The following is a 17548-nucleotide window of genomic DNA, read 5'->3' as shown; positions in this document are numbered from 1 at the left end:
CACGTACAGACACTCTTTGCGCTACTTTCATCCCTGTATTTATATTTTGGCATTTATATTCCTTGCAGAATTGCTTATAGAATGAAGATGTAGTGTTAAACTGAGGCGATGAGTGTAGTTGAGTTGCAAAAACCCATATCTGCTTGTCGAAACTGTGGTGGCAATAAATATGTGTTTCTTATCCCCTAGCCATGGATATTGTTCATAATAATTTAAGCTGTATTAAAAAAATTCCTTATGTATAATTTACGCGGTTCCACGTTCCAAAAATGCCACAAATCGTGAAATCAAAGTGCACATCTGAAGGATTATGTGCTTTCGTACCGTGCACACAATTACTCTTCTCTAAAATTTAGATGTACCATGATGATTAAATGTACCACAGACGAATATCTTAATGGATTGGAAGTTTTGCGAAAAAGTTGGCGCGCAATTTGTTGGTTATGTTTTAGATAATCCCTCCAAAAATAATAACGTGTTTTATTACAAGACACATACGATTCCTAAATATTTCAAATCAACATGTGTTTTCTCCCCCTCTTAAAATGAACCTCACCGCCTAATAGTCCATAGACATCAGTTGACTGTCATTATATCATACAGCAATAGAATTCTCCAAGGGTCATCAATCATCTCTTTCGATCCTCCCGACGTTTCGTCACCATGGAAACACATTGGAAGTCCATCTGACGGTGACGACTACACTGTTTCGTCTGGATGTGGTCCTAACATGGTAAGTAGTATTAATTACACACCATTTTTTTTTCTTAAGTTGCAATAGTCCAAAAATGACTTACTTGACTGGGAAGGGTGACCTGGGAAGCAATGACCACATTGCTACGCTGCAAAAAGTCCGGTGTTAAATAGTGAACACCGAGCTGGTGTTAAATTTTCGGTGCTCATTTATGATGTTAAATTAACACCTCCGGGTGTCATTTCCAAATTTTAAACTGTTTTTTGAAGAGTTTCTTAGTAACTGCACTTCTTGTTGATTTTTAATTTAAACAAGACGATCAAGAATTTTACATTAAAATACTAGATTTTTGAAAAAAATGTGAAAATAAATTTACACCAAAGTAACACCAGCTGGTGTGGTCTCTTATTGAAGCTGGACGGGTGTTAAACCATTGATATTAACACCAACAAATATCAAATCAACACCATGTGGTGTCATTATTTAATTAACACCAGTACAGTGTCAAAATAACACCAGGTACAGTGTCAAATTAACACCACGAAGTGTCAGATGAACACTTTTCAACACCATCAAAGTGCATTTTCAACACCTGTGGGTGTGGTCCTTTATTGAAGTTTGATCGGTGTTAGATTTAACACCCGTGGTGTTAAATCTAACACCGATGTTTTTACAGTGTATGATAGCTACTGAGCAAACTCATGTATGCAGTGATGCTGAAGCAATGCGAATGTTTGGCATTATACTGTTTGGGATTCATTTTCCTATAGCGTTTCATAGCTCCCTATTTCATGTTGTTGGGTGAACTGAAACTGCACCTGAAGTGCCAATCCACTCCAAGATAAAGTTGACCTTCATGAACACGAGTAAAACCTAACAAAAGAATCGTAGAGTTTGCATCAAAGTCGAACCTCATTCAAGAAAGTAAGTAAATTTATTGTAGAAGCTTTCACCGATCAGCGATGAGAGGTGCAACCATGTACTGTTATTGGCAGGCGATGGTGTAATCACCTCACAATCATCCCAGTTGACTACAGACAAATCTCCGCTAAGGTTAATTTCATCAATGAGAATATGAATCTTTCACATTAAATAATTGCAGTCTTGCAGTAGCCGACAATATAGCAACGGTCACTTTTCGGGGGAAAAGATTACGGTTTCTTAATCAACGACAAACACAAACATGATTTTGATAAAATTATTTTTTTTGTGTGTACATACCGATGGGAGAATTTCGGGAGATCATTATCAGCGTCACTTCAAATCTGCGTGTAGTCGCTAACATTACGTAACCGGAATGCCATAACTCTCTTACGTTATGTCCGACTTTTGGCAAAACCCCTTTCATTTTGTCGGGTCTGATTTTACTCTAAGTTTATCAAAGCAATCTTGACCATAGTGTAGATGACTTGAACTTCCATTTGTAACTGTGCGCACGAAGTGTGATGCTCTAAAGCTGGCGCCCTAACATAATGTTCAGATAACCCAACTCATCCTCCTCTCCTCCACCCCCCCCCCCCCAATATTCTACAAATCATTTTTCTGATGACTTCTTTCCGTTACACTGCGGTGAGCCCGCGAGCTTTATTCTTGGAGGTACTATGGCGTTGACTGCGGCATCCTAGTCGACTCCGGCCTCGTGGTATCATGGAGAAACAACCTAGGCCGCAGTATCACGGAGCAACAACCTCTATGGTTCTATCATGTCTGCGATGATTCTCTAGAGGTCTCTGTTGAGTCGGTGCTCCTCCTGTTCTTCCGCTCACCAGCTGTTTCGTTGCCGGGGATCTCGCCATCTTGATTTATCCACGCTACTCCATCGCACCCTGCAGGCGGGAGACAAAACGCGAGATATTATGATTAACAAAATACTGTGCAGTGTTGCAGCATTGTGGGACATAGGTCTACTACATTAATCATAACATACTGGACTTCTTACTGTGAACATACGCAGAATATTGAATCGAGACTTTGTGTTGATTTGTGTTTGCATGTGTTTGTTTGTGTGTATGTATGTGTGTGTGCGTATATGTGTGCGAGGGTTAAGATAATGTAATGATCATAATGCTATCAGCGATCTTGATTTGAAGCGCTGATAGTAATCAGACGTAGCCAATCTCAGCGTCCTTCTGCGCACGGTGGCATACCAAATAGATGGAGAGGGAGGGGGAGGGGGGAGGAGGTGAGGAGAACATGAAGAGAATCTGATGGATTGACGCGACACAAGGATTTGTACAGTCAAGAGATGAATGGGTTGGCCACGACGCGGGCAAATGAATGCGAACACAGACAGAAAGAGATGGGAGAGATGGAGGCAGGGAGAGAGGGAGGGGGAGAGAGGAGGTAGAGAGGAGAACAGGGAGGAGAGGGAGCGAGAAGCCTGGAAGACCATTAGTAGTCATGACAACAATCCGGCCATGTGGACAGATGTTTTCCAGCATCGCGTGCGAGCTCGGTCCCCGGGGCGCTGCTCCCCGATCAATGAGCCAGCCGCTCGAACTGAAAGCAGCAAAGCAGCACAAAAAACAGCCTCTCTACCTTGAATAATTAGAAGACCGCATGCTGTACCTACAAAATTAAACTATCGCAACGACCATTTCGACTGGCTGTAAGCTTTACATTGCTGCGTTTTGGCGCTCTTTTTTTTTTGGTCCGGTGTCTCGCTTTCTCCCCCGTCTGTCTGTTTCTTTCATACACCTACAATAACGTGGATTGATCGTGCTCATGCAACGGATATTCGCGCTATTTTAGACGAAAGCATCCCTCTCCCGGCTTCTTTCTATCAATACCTCTCGTCCTTCCCTACTTTCTCCTATATTGCCTCTCCTAGTTCACTCTCTTCCATCTTTCCCCATACCATCTTCTCCTCTCTTTCTTCTTTTCCTCCATCCACCCCCCCCCCCCCCCCATTCGCTCGTATGAGAGTATGACAGGCAAGAATGTATGATGTCGACAAGGGAATCTGATATAAGGTTCTGATGACAGATTTCGCTACCTCATTACTTGCCTTCCCTATAGTACACGTATGTCGTGGATAGAACGGTGTTGTCATGGGGCCGTAAAGAGGCCTCTCCGTATCAGACACCATTAGTGATGCCCTCTTCCAATAAAGGGATGTCGGGAGAGGAAGGGTAGGATGGGCACCGGATGGATTGAGGATAATAGTTATGGGGTTACAAAGTGAGTCTGACACGGATGCGAACATGAACTGCCCTTGCCCACGAAAAACTCGCCACTTGTGACAAGAATACGACGCGGGGTTGAATGCAAATTTTGGGAGCATTTATCTCCCCATGTTTGTGCTGGCTTCCATAGACAGAGAGCCGCTGAACAAACAAATATAATGACAGAAGTTTCAGGAAAATAGATCAAAGACTAGTAAGAGAGTTATGGAATTTCAAAGTGTCTGGTGCTTTCACGAAACATAAACATTCGTCACAGGTGCATATATGCAAATTAGATGACGTAATATTCTCGCTTCACGATAAAAGTCTCCCACCAACCTCCACAAGTCATCGTTACTGAATTTCTAATTTGATAACAAATCATGCGATGAATTATTGAATCCTCTCTGGGTCACAGTACCGCAGAGTTGTCATAACTCAGCAATGACAGAAGAACGGTGCTGTAGTCTTTAAATTGAGGAGGTGAGAAGGAACATGATCCGTTCTTTATCATTTTATTTTGTGCTTATAAAGCAATGAGAGCAATATGAGGCAAGAAATCGTTTTCTCATCAACTCAGTTGTGATTATTGGTTCATTTTTTCCTTTTGTCAGTTCTCATGAGACGATATTTAGCCAACTTTCTAAGTCAATGACTTTCATTTCTTGTGATTGCATCATGCTTCCCTGATTACACTGTCTTTTACCAAAGTAATCTCGTGCATGGAGTGGCATTTCGCATTTCAACCTGGCGCTTACTAACACCACTATTGGTGACGGAAACGGAATGGATGGATTATTCTTCCCGAGTGAAAAGCCTGACGTATGAAATAACATAATTAAGAAGTCGAGACGACAGGTTGGAATTTTGATTTGGCACTAGTAGATTTTTGATTTGGCTGTGAGAAATTATGCGCCTCTGTAGGCAAGACTATTTTGAGCTCACAGGTGCTCAGAGATGATCATTGGAGACGCCACGGATTGATATCACAGTCCTAGTCAAATTCGAATAAAGGCATGGTTTTAACAGTACATGTCTATGATTTTCTCCCGTCAATACTCGCCGTAACCAATTTCATAGCCATTGATGCCGACAATGAGAACAGTAAATGTGAATGGCAGATGAAAATTTTTGTGTAAATGGGCATGGTGATGGGGTGGAAAGCTGCCAAAATAAGCTCGTATACATTGACGTAATCTGCGATCATGCAAGTGCATTTATTGTTTTGCCTGATCTGACAGCTCATGTACTGAGTATAAAGTGTATCATGAAATTCACTATTGGTTTGAAGTACACGTAGTTGCATGAGCTTTTTTTTCGCGTCTACATCCTATACAGCGACTGAGCGTTAGAGCCGCTGATGATGAACCGCGAACTGGGTGACGTCACTTCCCGTCTGCAGGTCAGATTTCTTGGAAGTTTGGAAGAAGAGCTTGAACGAATAGACTGCTTCCTCCTTGCTCATCGTCACTCTCGCTTTTCAATGATGGATGCTGGCAGCAGGCGATTCGTCATCGTCCTTGCCGTCGCTATAGGCACCTGACCTCGTTAACTATTCTAACAAGGCGAGGTGTCCGTCCTTGACCCTAACTCTATTTCTTTCTTTCTTCGTTGCTGTCAAACGAGTCAAAGCTGGTGGAGACTCCAAGCAACAGACGGACACTCCTTAAAGAGTGCATTGAAGAAAAAAAAAAGTGGCGGCAAAGGGGCAATTACGGCGAAGAGTAGCTTGATATATGTCAATCTTCAAGCCTATGAGTCGTTAGCATCCCCGCTTTATCGTCTGAGCAGTAGCATTAGACCAGAAAGGGAGAGGGAGGGAAAAACAGGCATGGATGCCACCTGTGCTTCGTGACCAGGGGCAAGGTTAAGGTCGCGCGGTGGTTGGGTCAAATTCTTGTCAGTCACAGTCACCCAGGCTCTGGAGATGGTGTGTTTGGGAGTGTTAGATCACATTTACTACCCCTATGCGGTCGAAACGTCCGCCAAAGATGACAGGGCCAATTGATATTACTTTGACAGACTGACATTTTCGGGACCAGCGAAAAATATAAGAGAAAGATAAGCGCTAAAACCGAAACGAACGATTTATAGAAGCAAAAACAGATATGAACTATGTGACGAGGAATCGTGCGAAACGTGGGCATGTGTACGAACGTTTGACCTCAACTGAGAAAATCCTCTTTCAGAAACCAATGCCTCAAAGCAATGTCATCAGAGAATAACTGGCCTTGTAACTATGGCAACATGCAAACAAGCCCATTCATCCGCCGTGTACAGGCTCAGACATATGAATGAAAGGAGCGAATCCATGCATACTCAGGCGAATTTCATAATTTTCGTAATATTTTCTATACTGGGGAAAAATGCTCTTGCTCTCCCTTTACAATCCCTCTTTATCTCTCATCTTAATTTCTACTTGTCGTATTTCTCCTGGTGACACGTCTTTCTTGAACGACGCAGCAATATAGGAAACAGGGGATATTGTGTCTACAGAAGGGGGACAGCCATGGAGCCACCATCGGATTCTATACCAGCGGATGACGAGATCGTGGTCTGCACAAGTAGACTAGAGTCGGCACCTGCAGGGATCACGGTAGAAACGTCGACTTCCACCGAAGCCACCGAAAAATCAGCCCATTTATCATGTTCGTGGGTAAAAGCAGAAGTGCCACATGACATGGGTATAACAACATAGAAATCGCTCCTACATCACACGCGACATAATATTGCACATTATTACAATTTCTCTCCGGAGCAGATGCCAAGAGACGAAAACCCCGACATATTGCATGCATGACCTATGGAGTGGGAGCGTGGGAGATACAACATGCAGTAACTCCATTGCAAGGGTCAGACATCTTGACCATCCTGTCAAAGAATGTAGGCCCACGCACCAGTCAGGAATCGAACTATAGAGACTCCCCTGCTAATGATGAGTCAGGAACCGCTCTCCCACCTAATCGCATCGCAACCAACGACGACGGACAGGTGATCGCCGATATCGAGCCCGTCGATGCCACCAGCTGATTGCAGTTCATGACGGTGACGGTGTGCAGTCAGCGTGCAACAGGGTTGCTAAAGAAGTGTGACAACTATCACGATCAAGATTATCATGATGACGAGGAGGAGGGGGTGGGTATAAATATCTTTCAAGTGAAAGTCACAAAATGTGAAAACTAAAGCTAGCTCATTAATGTTCGAGACCAGTATGAAATGACGACACTTTCATTTTAGTACCGGGTTTTTTTTTTAATGATATATAGCTAAAGCACGCTTCAGAGCGAAATTGAACAAGCAGGTTAACTAGGCCACAAATACAACAACAACGATGGTACCTGGATTAGGAAAAACCTCGAAATAGAAGGTAGCTTCGCGGAGGTAGAATATTATTATGACTAAAGCACCAATTTGCAGAGCTTTTAGGGCCAATTTTTTTACGCAGTCCCACCTCGGTCGTATCGACCAGCCACCAGACGACGCGGAATACCAGAACGACCGTGACCTGAAATGCCCGCGTCTTAGGAGGGAGGCTGGGTAGTGGCGGGCTGGGTCCCGCGGGAATCACTACGAGACATTCCTAGGAATCAGGTTCGCCCGAAACACGCCGACAAGAAAAGGGGGTGGGGCGGGGTGGGATTTAGAGCTCTTACCAGTATCCACTATTGACACATCACCAATGTCCTAATACTTTCATGTCACACCACGATACACATGTGTTGTGGTGTATCATCACAGCAGTTGAAAATACTCGTTACTCGAGAAATCTCGACTGTAGATTATAAAACATAACAATTTTTTCAGTGATTTCTTTTTCCTCCTTTCAGGACATAGGCCTGATATATGATTAGCTGTTACAAGTGTTCCTGGATGATTATGGTTTGGGGATTTATTCTTCCCGTCTTTCTTTCTTTCTTTCTGTTTTCTTTTACTGCATGTGAGTTATGAACAGCAACAGAACACAAACCCACTTAATTTTTCGCTAGTCGAACCTGTATGTGTTGCAATCGAGATCACGATTCTCATTATTGAGTGGCCGTACAGTTTGTTAGAGGAATTATTTGAAGAAATATTTACTACAAAATGTATAAAACTATATATGAATATCTAAAGGGATATTACAGTTTCGGCTGAGATGGGTCTTCAAGGTTCCAAACTTTTTTTATGATAACTTTTTGAGATAATAGAAACCTTTTTATGAAATATTAAAGAGCATACAATTCTAAGATAAAGTCAAAGTTTATTTGCTAAAAATTTGTTTTAAATGGCTGAGATATCCAAAACAGAGTAATCCTTATAAAAGGTGGGACCCACCTTTTATGAGGATCACGTTGTTTTCATTAAATAGAATTTGAATTCCTCTTAGAATTGTATGCTCTTTTACATTTCATAAAGTGGTTTCTGAGTATCTCGCAAAAAATTAAAGCCGAATCCTCACCCTAACCAATACTACACCATCCCTTTCAAAAAGCAACGCAGTGTTGTTCCAGCGCGCTTCTCACCTCACGGACGTCAAAAATGTAGCGCGCATTTATCTCTTATATTTTTACCTCTGATAAAAAAAAAAGCGAATGAAAACACCATCTCTTTTGTATGTGATAGCTTTTGTTTTATGTTTCTTTCTACTCTATTCTTTCTCTATCTTTCTCTATCTCTTGCAAACACACACACACACACACACACACACACACACACACACAGCCTTCAACAAACCCGCAGATTTTGTGGAGAAGCTTTCGTTGCTACACGAACTGAAAAATGTGCGCCTCTGCCTCTGCCGCTTCACAATTCTAGACGGTGTTGTCTGGGCCAGCGTGTTAGGGGGCAGTCCGATCGATAAAATCCTTCGACTTTGCTCGCAGAGGAGAAAAAAAATAATTTTCTCTTTTTTCAGTTTTGTTCTTTTTCTTTCTCTCCCCTTTGCCTGGAGACGAACATGAGTAAGAAAACACTTGGCGTTACTCACGAGATGCTTGAAAAATTCGATGACAGCAGATTTTTCAATTCTTCTCTCGCCAAATATTGTAATTCGAGTGCGCGCAGGCGGCTTGGAGCAGCACTGATGCAGTGTCTACCTTGGAGGTGCGCTTCAAGCAACTTGCTCACATCACCCCACCTTTCGATTATATGCCATCTAGTGACGGTCGAAGACAATCACTGCATCTTTCTTGCAATGCAAACGTTGTTCCCGAGTCCTCATATGGGTTGACATCCAACCCGCATCTCTGTCCCGCGTTTTCGTGTCGGCGCGCACGCGCAACGAACGGCAATGCGGGTGACTCGAGGGGGATTTCCGCGCATTATTCCCTGGCTTGTGAAGATACCACAAGAGAGAGAGTGGTTCTCCCCGGAGCAGCTGCTGAGCTCTTGACAGAGGAAAGTTTCCGGAGACTCTGTCGTAAAAAGTACCGTGCTATGAAGGTTTAGCCCCCCTCCCCCTTCCACTGATTGATTCTTCAAACAGGATTGCCTTGAAGCACTCACCGCGTAGAATATGAAAGTAAAGAAGGATGGAGGGGGACAGTGAGATGGAGAGGGAGCAAGAAAAACAGACGAATAGACAAGACGGACAAACAAACGTATCACAGTAAAACAAAAACTCAACCACAACATCAGTAGAAGAGTCACGTAGTCACGTTGTACCGATTCTGAGAGCGGACGATTTAGAATAATGAAGTATCGCTCATCATAGTTTCTAACGTTATTCCCCCCTCAAAGGAGAAAATTCTTGCGTGTATAAACGGCCCTACATCCAAAGTAAGAGATTTCCATAACTAACCAATTTGTAAGGATTGCCTGAGGTAGATTGTGAGTAGTACCAATAGTGGAAGTAGCAAGAGTTTAACACTCAAAAGTTAATTTGTGGCTTTTGTATTTTACGAACTGGAGATGGAAAGACGTCAAAATGCATGGGATTTTAGTGGGAACCCATTGTATATAAAACCTCTTTCTAATGAATGAAGATGAAGAAAATCCCGTATGGAAATTACTGTTGCATATAAGTAAGCGAAACAGAAGAACAAAATTAGTGAACTCGTACAAAAATCGGACAAACTATTTGAATTGATTTAAAAGAGGTTATCGACCATGGCCTTCCTGGACGTCTCGAGAGTTTATAACGGTGTCATACCCTGCAAGATGCTGTGCTAAAGAGGAAATCCATCTCAAAAATTGATAACCTTCAAAATAAAGTGAAAAATATTCCCTTCAGAACGACACAAAAATGACAAAAATCGGATAAGAAATAAGGCAGATATGACATTCTGAAATTTCTCACTTTTTCGGAAAACATTTCTTGACCAGTCATTATGAATATTCAAATGCGCAAGTTGACAAATATATCATACTCTCACAATTTCGTATTCATTTCATATACAGAAATGACAAAAATCCCATCTTTCAGCTGTATGAATATAGGCCGAAAACTTGCCTTAACCCCCCCCCCCCCTCCCAAAAAAAATAAAAAATAATAAAACACACACCACACCTAATGTTAACTCTCTTGGTACGAGAACATGCTTTTACTCGTATTGGCTAAAAATAACATTTTTTTCCCGATTTTCATATAGGCCTAGAAGATGTCGTGAAAAATTGTGAGGGTTTGATATCATCAACTCGTTCATTTGAATATTCATAAGGACTGGTCAAGAAATGTTTTCCGAAAATATGGTGAAATTTCAAAATATTATCTTCCTTATTTCTTTTCCGATTTTTGTCATTTTTGCATCGTTCTGTAGGGAATATTTTTCTCGTTCTTTTGAAGTTTATGTATTTTTGGGGTGGATTTCCTAGTAAGTAATCATTGAAAATGATTACTTACTGGCATAAAAAATATGATGCTAACGACTGATATGATCTGCTGCTTTGATCACATGGTTTCATTCAAGCCCTTCCTCACTGAGGCAGTGTTTTCCTGAAATTCTCATCGGATATAGACCTACTCATTTCATACAAGTGCTCCTATACATGCTCCTATGTAGGCTACCAAGCATGGTGACTACACCATTGCCATATTTCAGGAGCTCACAGCGCACATTCCCACTCAGGGTCCGTCTACAAATTTCTGTCTTCCCATTATGACCACGATACCTTTCTTTCGGTCTAGCACACTCGGAGGACTTCTCCAACGATCCATCAATTATCAAGATACCATTTGGAGTCTAATCAGGGATTTCTATACTTATGTAGAGCTTTATGAAGAAGAGGGGGGAAAAGCACTAACACCATCAAACCCTGACAACCGATTTTTATTCCGTCATCAAAATGAATCATCATGAAACCTAGGGACCGACCCGTGAGTAATGCAGACGGCATTTATGTTCGCCCCGTCAGCATCAACAGCCCGTCTTTGGAAAACTAGCCACAATCACAGCTGCCTTGGAATTAGGCCTTACCACTCATTATGCATGTATGACAGAAAATATTATTTGTTTCTTCTTTGCCCCCCCCCCCCCCCCCGCCCGAATAATCACAAGGTCCAAAAGTGTAAAGATTGAGGTGACAGAGAGAGAGAGAGAGATGGTGGGGAAGGGCGAGTACGGAGCGCCCTCTCTTTTGCAGACGACATACAGGGCTCACACCTGTAAATAAAATGGAATGTCCCAGACCCCTTCACAAATTCGTACCAAAGATACCAAAATAAATGAAGAAAAAATTAATAAAAAATCAATAATGCAGTTTGGCAAAAAACTGAATAGCTGCAGATATTGAGTATGAATTCCTCTACAAACTGCATTATGGTTTGAAGATAAAAACTTTTCTCATGGAATTTGAAGGGATTATATTTCATTGGGTGCATGTACAGAAAATAGGTTAGTTTTTGACTAAAAAGAACTTGTAGTCTGGCTTTGCGGACCCTTACACAGAGTTTGAGCTGAAGAACCCGCCTTGGAAATTTGATGGATGACAGGACATGGCTCACTTATCCAGGTTAGTGAAGATGAAACACCTCATTTCTCCCAGCTATATTTTATAGAATTTTTTTAATTTTAAATTTTAACACACGTCTCTATGGGGAATTATTTACCCGTGTGAGCCCTACTAAACACAGTGACTGTGACTGCAAAGCGGGACAGGAATGCAAGGGAGCGCTCATTTCCTCGAGAGAGTATCGCGATTTCACTGATATGGTATGAAAAAGACGGCTTGTTTTGGCTCAATTTGAACACTCTTCGAGTTGTACCAGTAAAACTTCCGACTGATCACTAACCCGTTGAGGACGAGTCCCGAGTATACTCGGGCAGATGTCAATGGGTAATGTGTGTTGTAGCAAAATCAGCCCGCCCCCACGGGCTAAACAGACTACAATGTTCCGACCAAACATCAATGGCAACAGTGGTATCATAGGGTGGTGGTAGTATACGGACAATTCACTGGACTCGTAAATTCGATGAAAAGGTCCTGGGTTCGATTTCTATCCAGCGTCTTGATCACATGTTTAACCGACAAATTCCCTTTCTCACCTCGGGGATAAGAGTGGTTACCAGCCAATGCTGGAGTTAGAGAAACGGCAAGGCCCTTTGAAACAGCAGCGCTCGTATACAGGAAAATCCACCTTGGGTAGTGAGAAGGACAAAATCACTATCCTAGCAATGAGGGTAAGGATGAGGATCAATATTCATTGGTTGGTTTTCATCTGAAAAGCACCGGATTGGAGTGTGATAAGGATCTGACGTACTAGTGCATGGTTTCCTGACATGAGAACTATTGCTGCCCTGCTCGACTGGTGATAAAATACTAGATATTGGAAGAAATTTTTCTTTTGAGGGGGAGGGGGAGGGAACCTGAAAACAATGGAGCGAAAGCGATCTTACATTTAATTGGTGTCGTGTAAAAATGAATATGATGATGATGATAAAGTATAACGATCATTACAGCATAACAATAATATAGTTATATCATTATTATTCTCATTATTATCATCATTAGTAGTAGTAGTAGTAGTAGTATCATCATCATCATCACCATCAACATCATCATCATCATCATCATCACCGTTACTGTTATTACTGTCAGTATCATCGGAGAAGGCTATTAATCTCGTCTTTGTACGCAAACCTAGTCGATGAGAAAATGACAAAGTCGCGACCAACTTCTTCTATGACTAACACACACAAAACACACACATTCACACACACTCACAGACAGACAGACAGACAGACAAGCGTTTCGAGTTATGACAAATGCCCCGTTTATACAGCGCCCTCATGGTGGACAGGCAATGTTATCAAAGTAAGGATTTTCGTGTGAGTGCCAGTACTGGTGGAAGCAAGCTACACTGAAGTAGAATACGTCATATCAAGGAGGTTATAGGCGCGCCTAGTACCTCCTTGGTCATACTGGGGACATGAGTACATGCATACTCATAGTAAGACAAGAATATATAAAGTGGTCATTAGTATCATCATCAGCATTAACATCAATATCATCTTTCTAACTACTACCATTATCATGAAATTTCTTCCCATCTAATTATCATAAACTTTTGGGAAAATGTGAGCAGGGAGGTGGAAGAAAGATCTTTCTTCCACCTCCCTGATGTGAGCATCCTTGAAAATTTGTGAGCTATTATGAAAGAAACAAACACACAGATACACACACACACACCAAAACCGACAACAACAACAACAACAACAACAACAAAAACCGGGGTCGTTGCATCTGGTATCAGGAAATGATATCCTGATTTTCGCCCCATAAAAGTTAAAATCGATGCATTTGTAGCTGATAGTGCAGTGAGACCACAGTGCGGGCAAGTCAGCCGGAGGTCAGCCGATCGCAGACTGGGCAACAAGTTCTGAGAAATGACTGGATGACCAACGACATTTTGCTCTCTACACATCATCATAAGAATCATTATCAGAATCGACTGAATGACAGTAAGCTTTTGACGGGGTTCACCATCAATTTTCTAAAACGCATTTTCTAAAGTTTAGAGTTGCGATGTGATGCAGAAAGTGTAATGAGTCTCCTTGTCGGATTGCAGACTACGGCACAGATAACATTCCTTACAACATCTGTACCATGAACTCCTTGACCTGTCAGTCAAACACGAAGTCGTGACACCCTTAATCTCAGCACCGCTTATAACAATGCTTTTCATAATACCAGGGAGGTGGTCCTACCTCCCTGATAATACATAGGCCCATACGCATCATAATGGGAAGTGAATTCGAGGTCAAGCAAAGCTCTAAAATCACAATCACGGGTGTTTTTGTTTGTTTGTTGTTGTTGTTGTTGTTGTTTTAGATATACATATAAGAGAGAGAGAGGGAGGGGGCGAGAGGTATGGACAAAGATTACGCTGTTCAGACTGACCAGGGAGGTGACCTCTCACCTCCCTGGACTGACTATGCGCACCTTAGTCCATGGGCCAAGACTCGAAAAATGGGTTATTGGTACCACCTGAGGTGGCAAAACCTTTTTGGTGTCATTTTGTTTGTCGGGCATAGATATGTTTATCAAGCTATGATAGCATTTCCAAATGAGTAGCTTAGTCATAATAAATGAATTTTTAACCAATTTGGTCTCGTTTTGATATCCGTATACTTCTGAATCGAAACTACTAGTAACCGCTATACAAAGAAGAGCACTGTCTTCTGTATGTCCACAGGTGTTCTGTTGTAAACGCGGTGCGCATAGTCTTTATTCAATGCAGCGAAGGGAATATCCAAAGGGTTATGATGTCCACAACTGTCACGCGGTGCGCTTAGTCTTTATCTAGAACAATGTACCGTTATCATATCTAATGTTCCTAATAAAAGGGATTATCTATACGGTTTTTATACTACCCTCTCAACAAATACATCAGTTTTAAACAAAATCACTCGATTCGTTTACAATATTATTTATCATACTGTATTGTAGTGTACCGGTACATTGTTTTTGCATCATCTTTCATTGTTGGATGGAAATAAGCGACATTGGCGTGGTAATAGCGTTTTCACCGTAGCGCTTTCACCGGAAAATGGTAAATAATTGAAAAATACGGCAAAATTCACGAGGAATTACTGTGTTGTTGTTGTTTTTTAGATAATGGGATATACACTGTATTATAAGCTTTGGATATTCCCTTCGCCGTCTTGAATAAAGACTAAGCGCTGTGGACATCATAACCTTCGGATATTCCCTTCGCTGCATTGAATAAAGACCAAGCGCACCACGTTTACAACAGAACACCTGTGGACATACAGGAGACAGTGCTCTTCTTTGTATAGCGGTTAGTTTCGATTCAGAAGTATAGGGATATAACAACGAGACCAAATCGGTTAAAAATTAATTTATTTTGACTAAGCTACTCACTTGGAAATGCTATCATAGCTTGATAAGCATATCTATGCCCGACAAACAGAATGACACCAAAAAGGTTTTGCCACCGCCTGGCCCATGGACTACCTGTTGAGTTGAACGAATGATATTGGAAAACACATCCGGGACCACGATTGAGTGATTGAAAAACGTGCACGGCCGGGACATGCTTCATGTTTGCCCTCACACTTACAACATGTATCAAAGTTTGCTTCTGAGTTCTACGCGCGTTTTCACAAGTGAGCTTTCTTTTTAAAGTCTGAAAACTCCACTGAGGGCTAGTGAGTTCGATGCCTCAATCCTCCACATCCCAGACTCAACAATGGGGCGAACTATTCTCACTCCCCCCACTCAGGTTCTCGTCCTCGTCGCATTCCAACGCTTGCCAATCAACCGAACAACCAACCAACCACTGGTTGGCTATCTTCCCCGAGGCTCGAAGGAGGAGAGTACCGCAGTCCGCCATCGCGGTCAATGACATCCGACGGGATCAGATATCGGACTAACTAAACCCAGAAGCAGCAGGTTCCACCGCCATCAATCAGGGTAGCCTCTCCCCTGCCACCACTCCGCACAAAACGCATCTCCTGATTTTGTGCATGCGCAATGCCAAACCTCAGATAGAGAAAGTATAGAGGCCTACTATCGAGATTGCCACAACCATGCAATGTAATAAAGACATGCGAGAGTCGTGTCCCGTATCATCCGTTCCAGTACTAGCAGGTGCGAGTGTATAATGATTTTATTAAACACCTGGGTCAAGATTCAACATTATCCTGGCAGAGAGTGTTCAACGATGATAGTATTGTTTATTTTCCCCTCATCATAATCATAACACAAAGTGCGGAAACACTTATTTCATATTCTCCCAATGTCTATCGCACATCACATGAAATAAAATGGTAATTGTTGCTGATCTGCTACAAACTCTGACGATGGAACAAAGACTTTTTTTCCGGATGCAAAACGAAACGAGAGAAACTCTGGAATCTTATGGAGAGGAAAATCTGGAAGTTTTATCGACCATAATATCTCAAGTTTACGAGGAATTTGCAACTTCTTTTATTCATGCATTTATTTGAGTCACTAGCTTTTGTCATCATGAGTGTTTGGATGTTTTTTTTTCTTATAATCTCTCAGGGATAACTCAAGTTGCGAACATAACGTTCGAAAGAAATTTCCCTCTTAATCGTCGGGACTGATTTGTGTACACCCTTGACTGACAAGAAAGCATGTCGTTCGGTATAGATTTCGTTGTCAGTGTGTTTTATGCGACCAGTTCGTGAGAATGCGAGCATTCCGCATAATTCGTCTCAAAATTCAGAATAATATTTCGGAGGCACAGGTGGCCCACCACTATAATAATACCACCAGGAAGGGTTCATCGACCTGAGATGATAGGGAATTCTTTTTAAGATATATCTTTAGAGGTCGAGTAGACTCCTATTTCTATGGATCATTGTTGTCACTTACCTCGGCCACAGTCAAGTTCGTCCTGACATAGAAACTGTTCGCTTTTTTTCTCTTTCTTTTTGTCTCGAGGGACCCAGTGTTAGTGGTGATTGTGGTATGCGGCTGTCGTGATCTGAGATAAATCATTAGCCACTAGGGGGATTCTCTCCAGCACGGCAGATTTTCCTGGAACAATGCAGGACCAAACTGACGTCTCAACAGGTAGCCCAGTTGGCAAGCTGAGGTCTCCCTCCTCAATTGCCTCTGAACTTCAAAAGCCAAGTCGCCCCCCCCCCCCCCATGTACAGAAGAGACATTAACAACATTACGGTCACTGCAGCAAACGCATTGCATTGCACATAATAACACATCGTATTAGATTCATAGTACATTGACTTTCATGATAAAAACAAAAACATTCACTCACTATGTAACAGGATCTCGTTGTGACACTTTTTTTCATGTTTCATAAATTTCATTTATGGAAATTCAAGAAATGAATTAATCACACATCCATTATTACTAAATTGAGGGTACTTGGCGCTATAGTTAAACAAAGGGGATACGAGGAGAGCCGAGTACCTCATTGATTAAACACGCGTCATTATTCATCCTTCCGATTAGGGGTCTATGGATGAAATTTGTACATCGGCACTTATCAGAGTCTAGAGAGCTCCTACAGTTCCTCTGGGATTTATCTCAGGCTTTTCGTCTTGAAGGATGGACAAATTTAGTATAACAATAATTTTTTTTTCTTTTAACATACTTTTTTTCTTAATGATATATACATTTCCTGAGTTCTTAGCAAAAAAAAAAAAAAAAAAAGGTTCGAAAGGTCGAAAAAAGGTGAGATTTGCCCGACAAGGCAACAACTACTGCATGCACAGTGCATTCCAAGCACTGGTGATGCATGGAGTAGGAACCTATAGAA

The 17548-nt window shown here is 41.9% G+C and overlaps 1 protein-coding gene across 1 annotated transcript in view; it reads right to left on the bottom strand.

Moving 5' to 3' along the window:
- Positions 1–2247: 2247 nt before the first annotated feature.
- LOC139740691 (uncharacterized) overlaps positions 2248–17548 on the bottom strand; it is a 31634-nt gene continuing 16333 nt past the window's right edge. Inside the window, exon 2 of the mRNA XM_071651260.1 lies at positions 2248–2520. Coding sequence (XP_071507361.1) covers positions 2506–2520 — 15 coding nt within the window. The 3' untranslated portion in view covers positions 2248–2505. The remainder of the gene's footprint in view (positions 2521–17548) is intronic.

The sequence above is a fragment of the Diadema antillarum genome, unplaced genomic scaffold (genome assembly GCF_040938485.1).
Source record: "Diadema antillarum isolate AM-2024a unplaced genomic scaffold, OU_Dant_1.0 seq00000872_RagTag, whole genome shotgun sequence".
NCBI classification, from domain to species: domain Eukaryota; kingdom Metazoa; phylum Echinodermata; class Echinoidea; order Diadematoida; family Diadematidae; genus Diadema; species Diadema antillarum.
The sequence above is the reverse complement of the archived record's forward strand: the minus strand, read 5'-3'. Positions and strand labels throughout refer to the sequence as shown.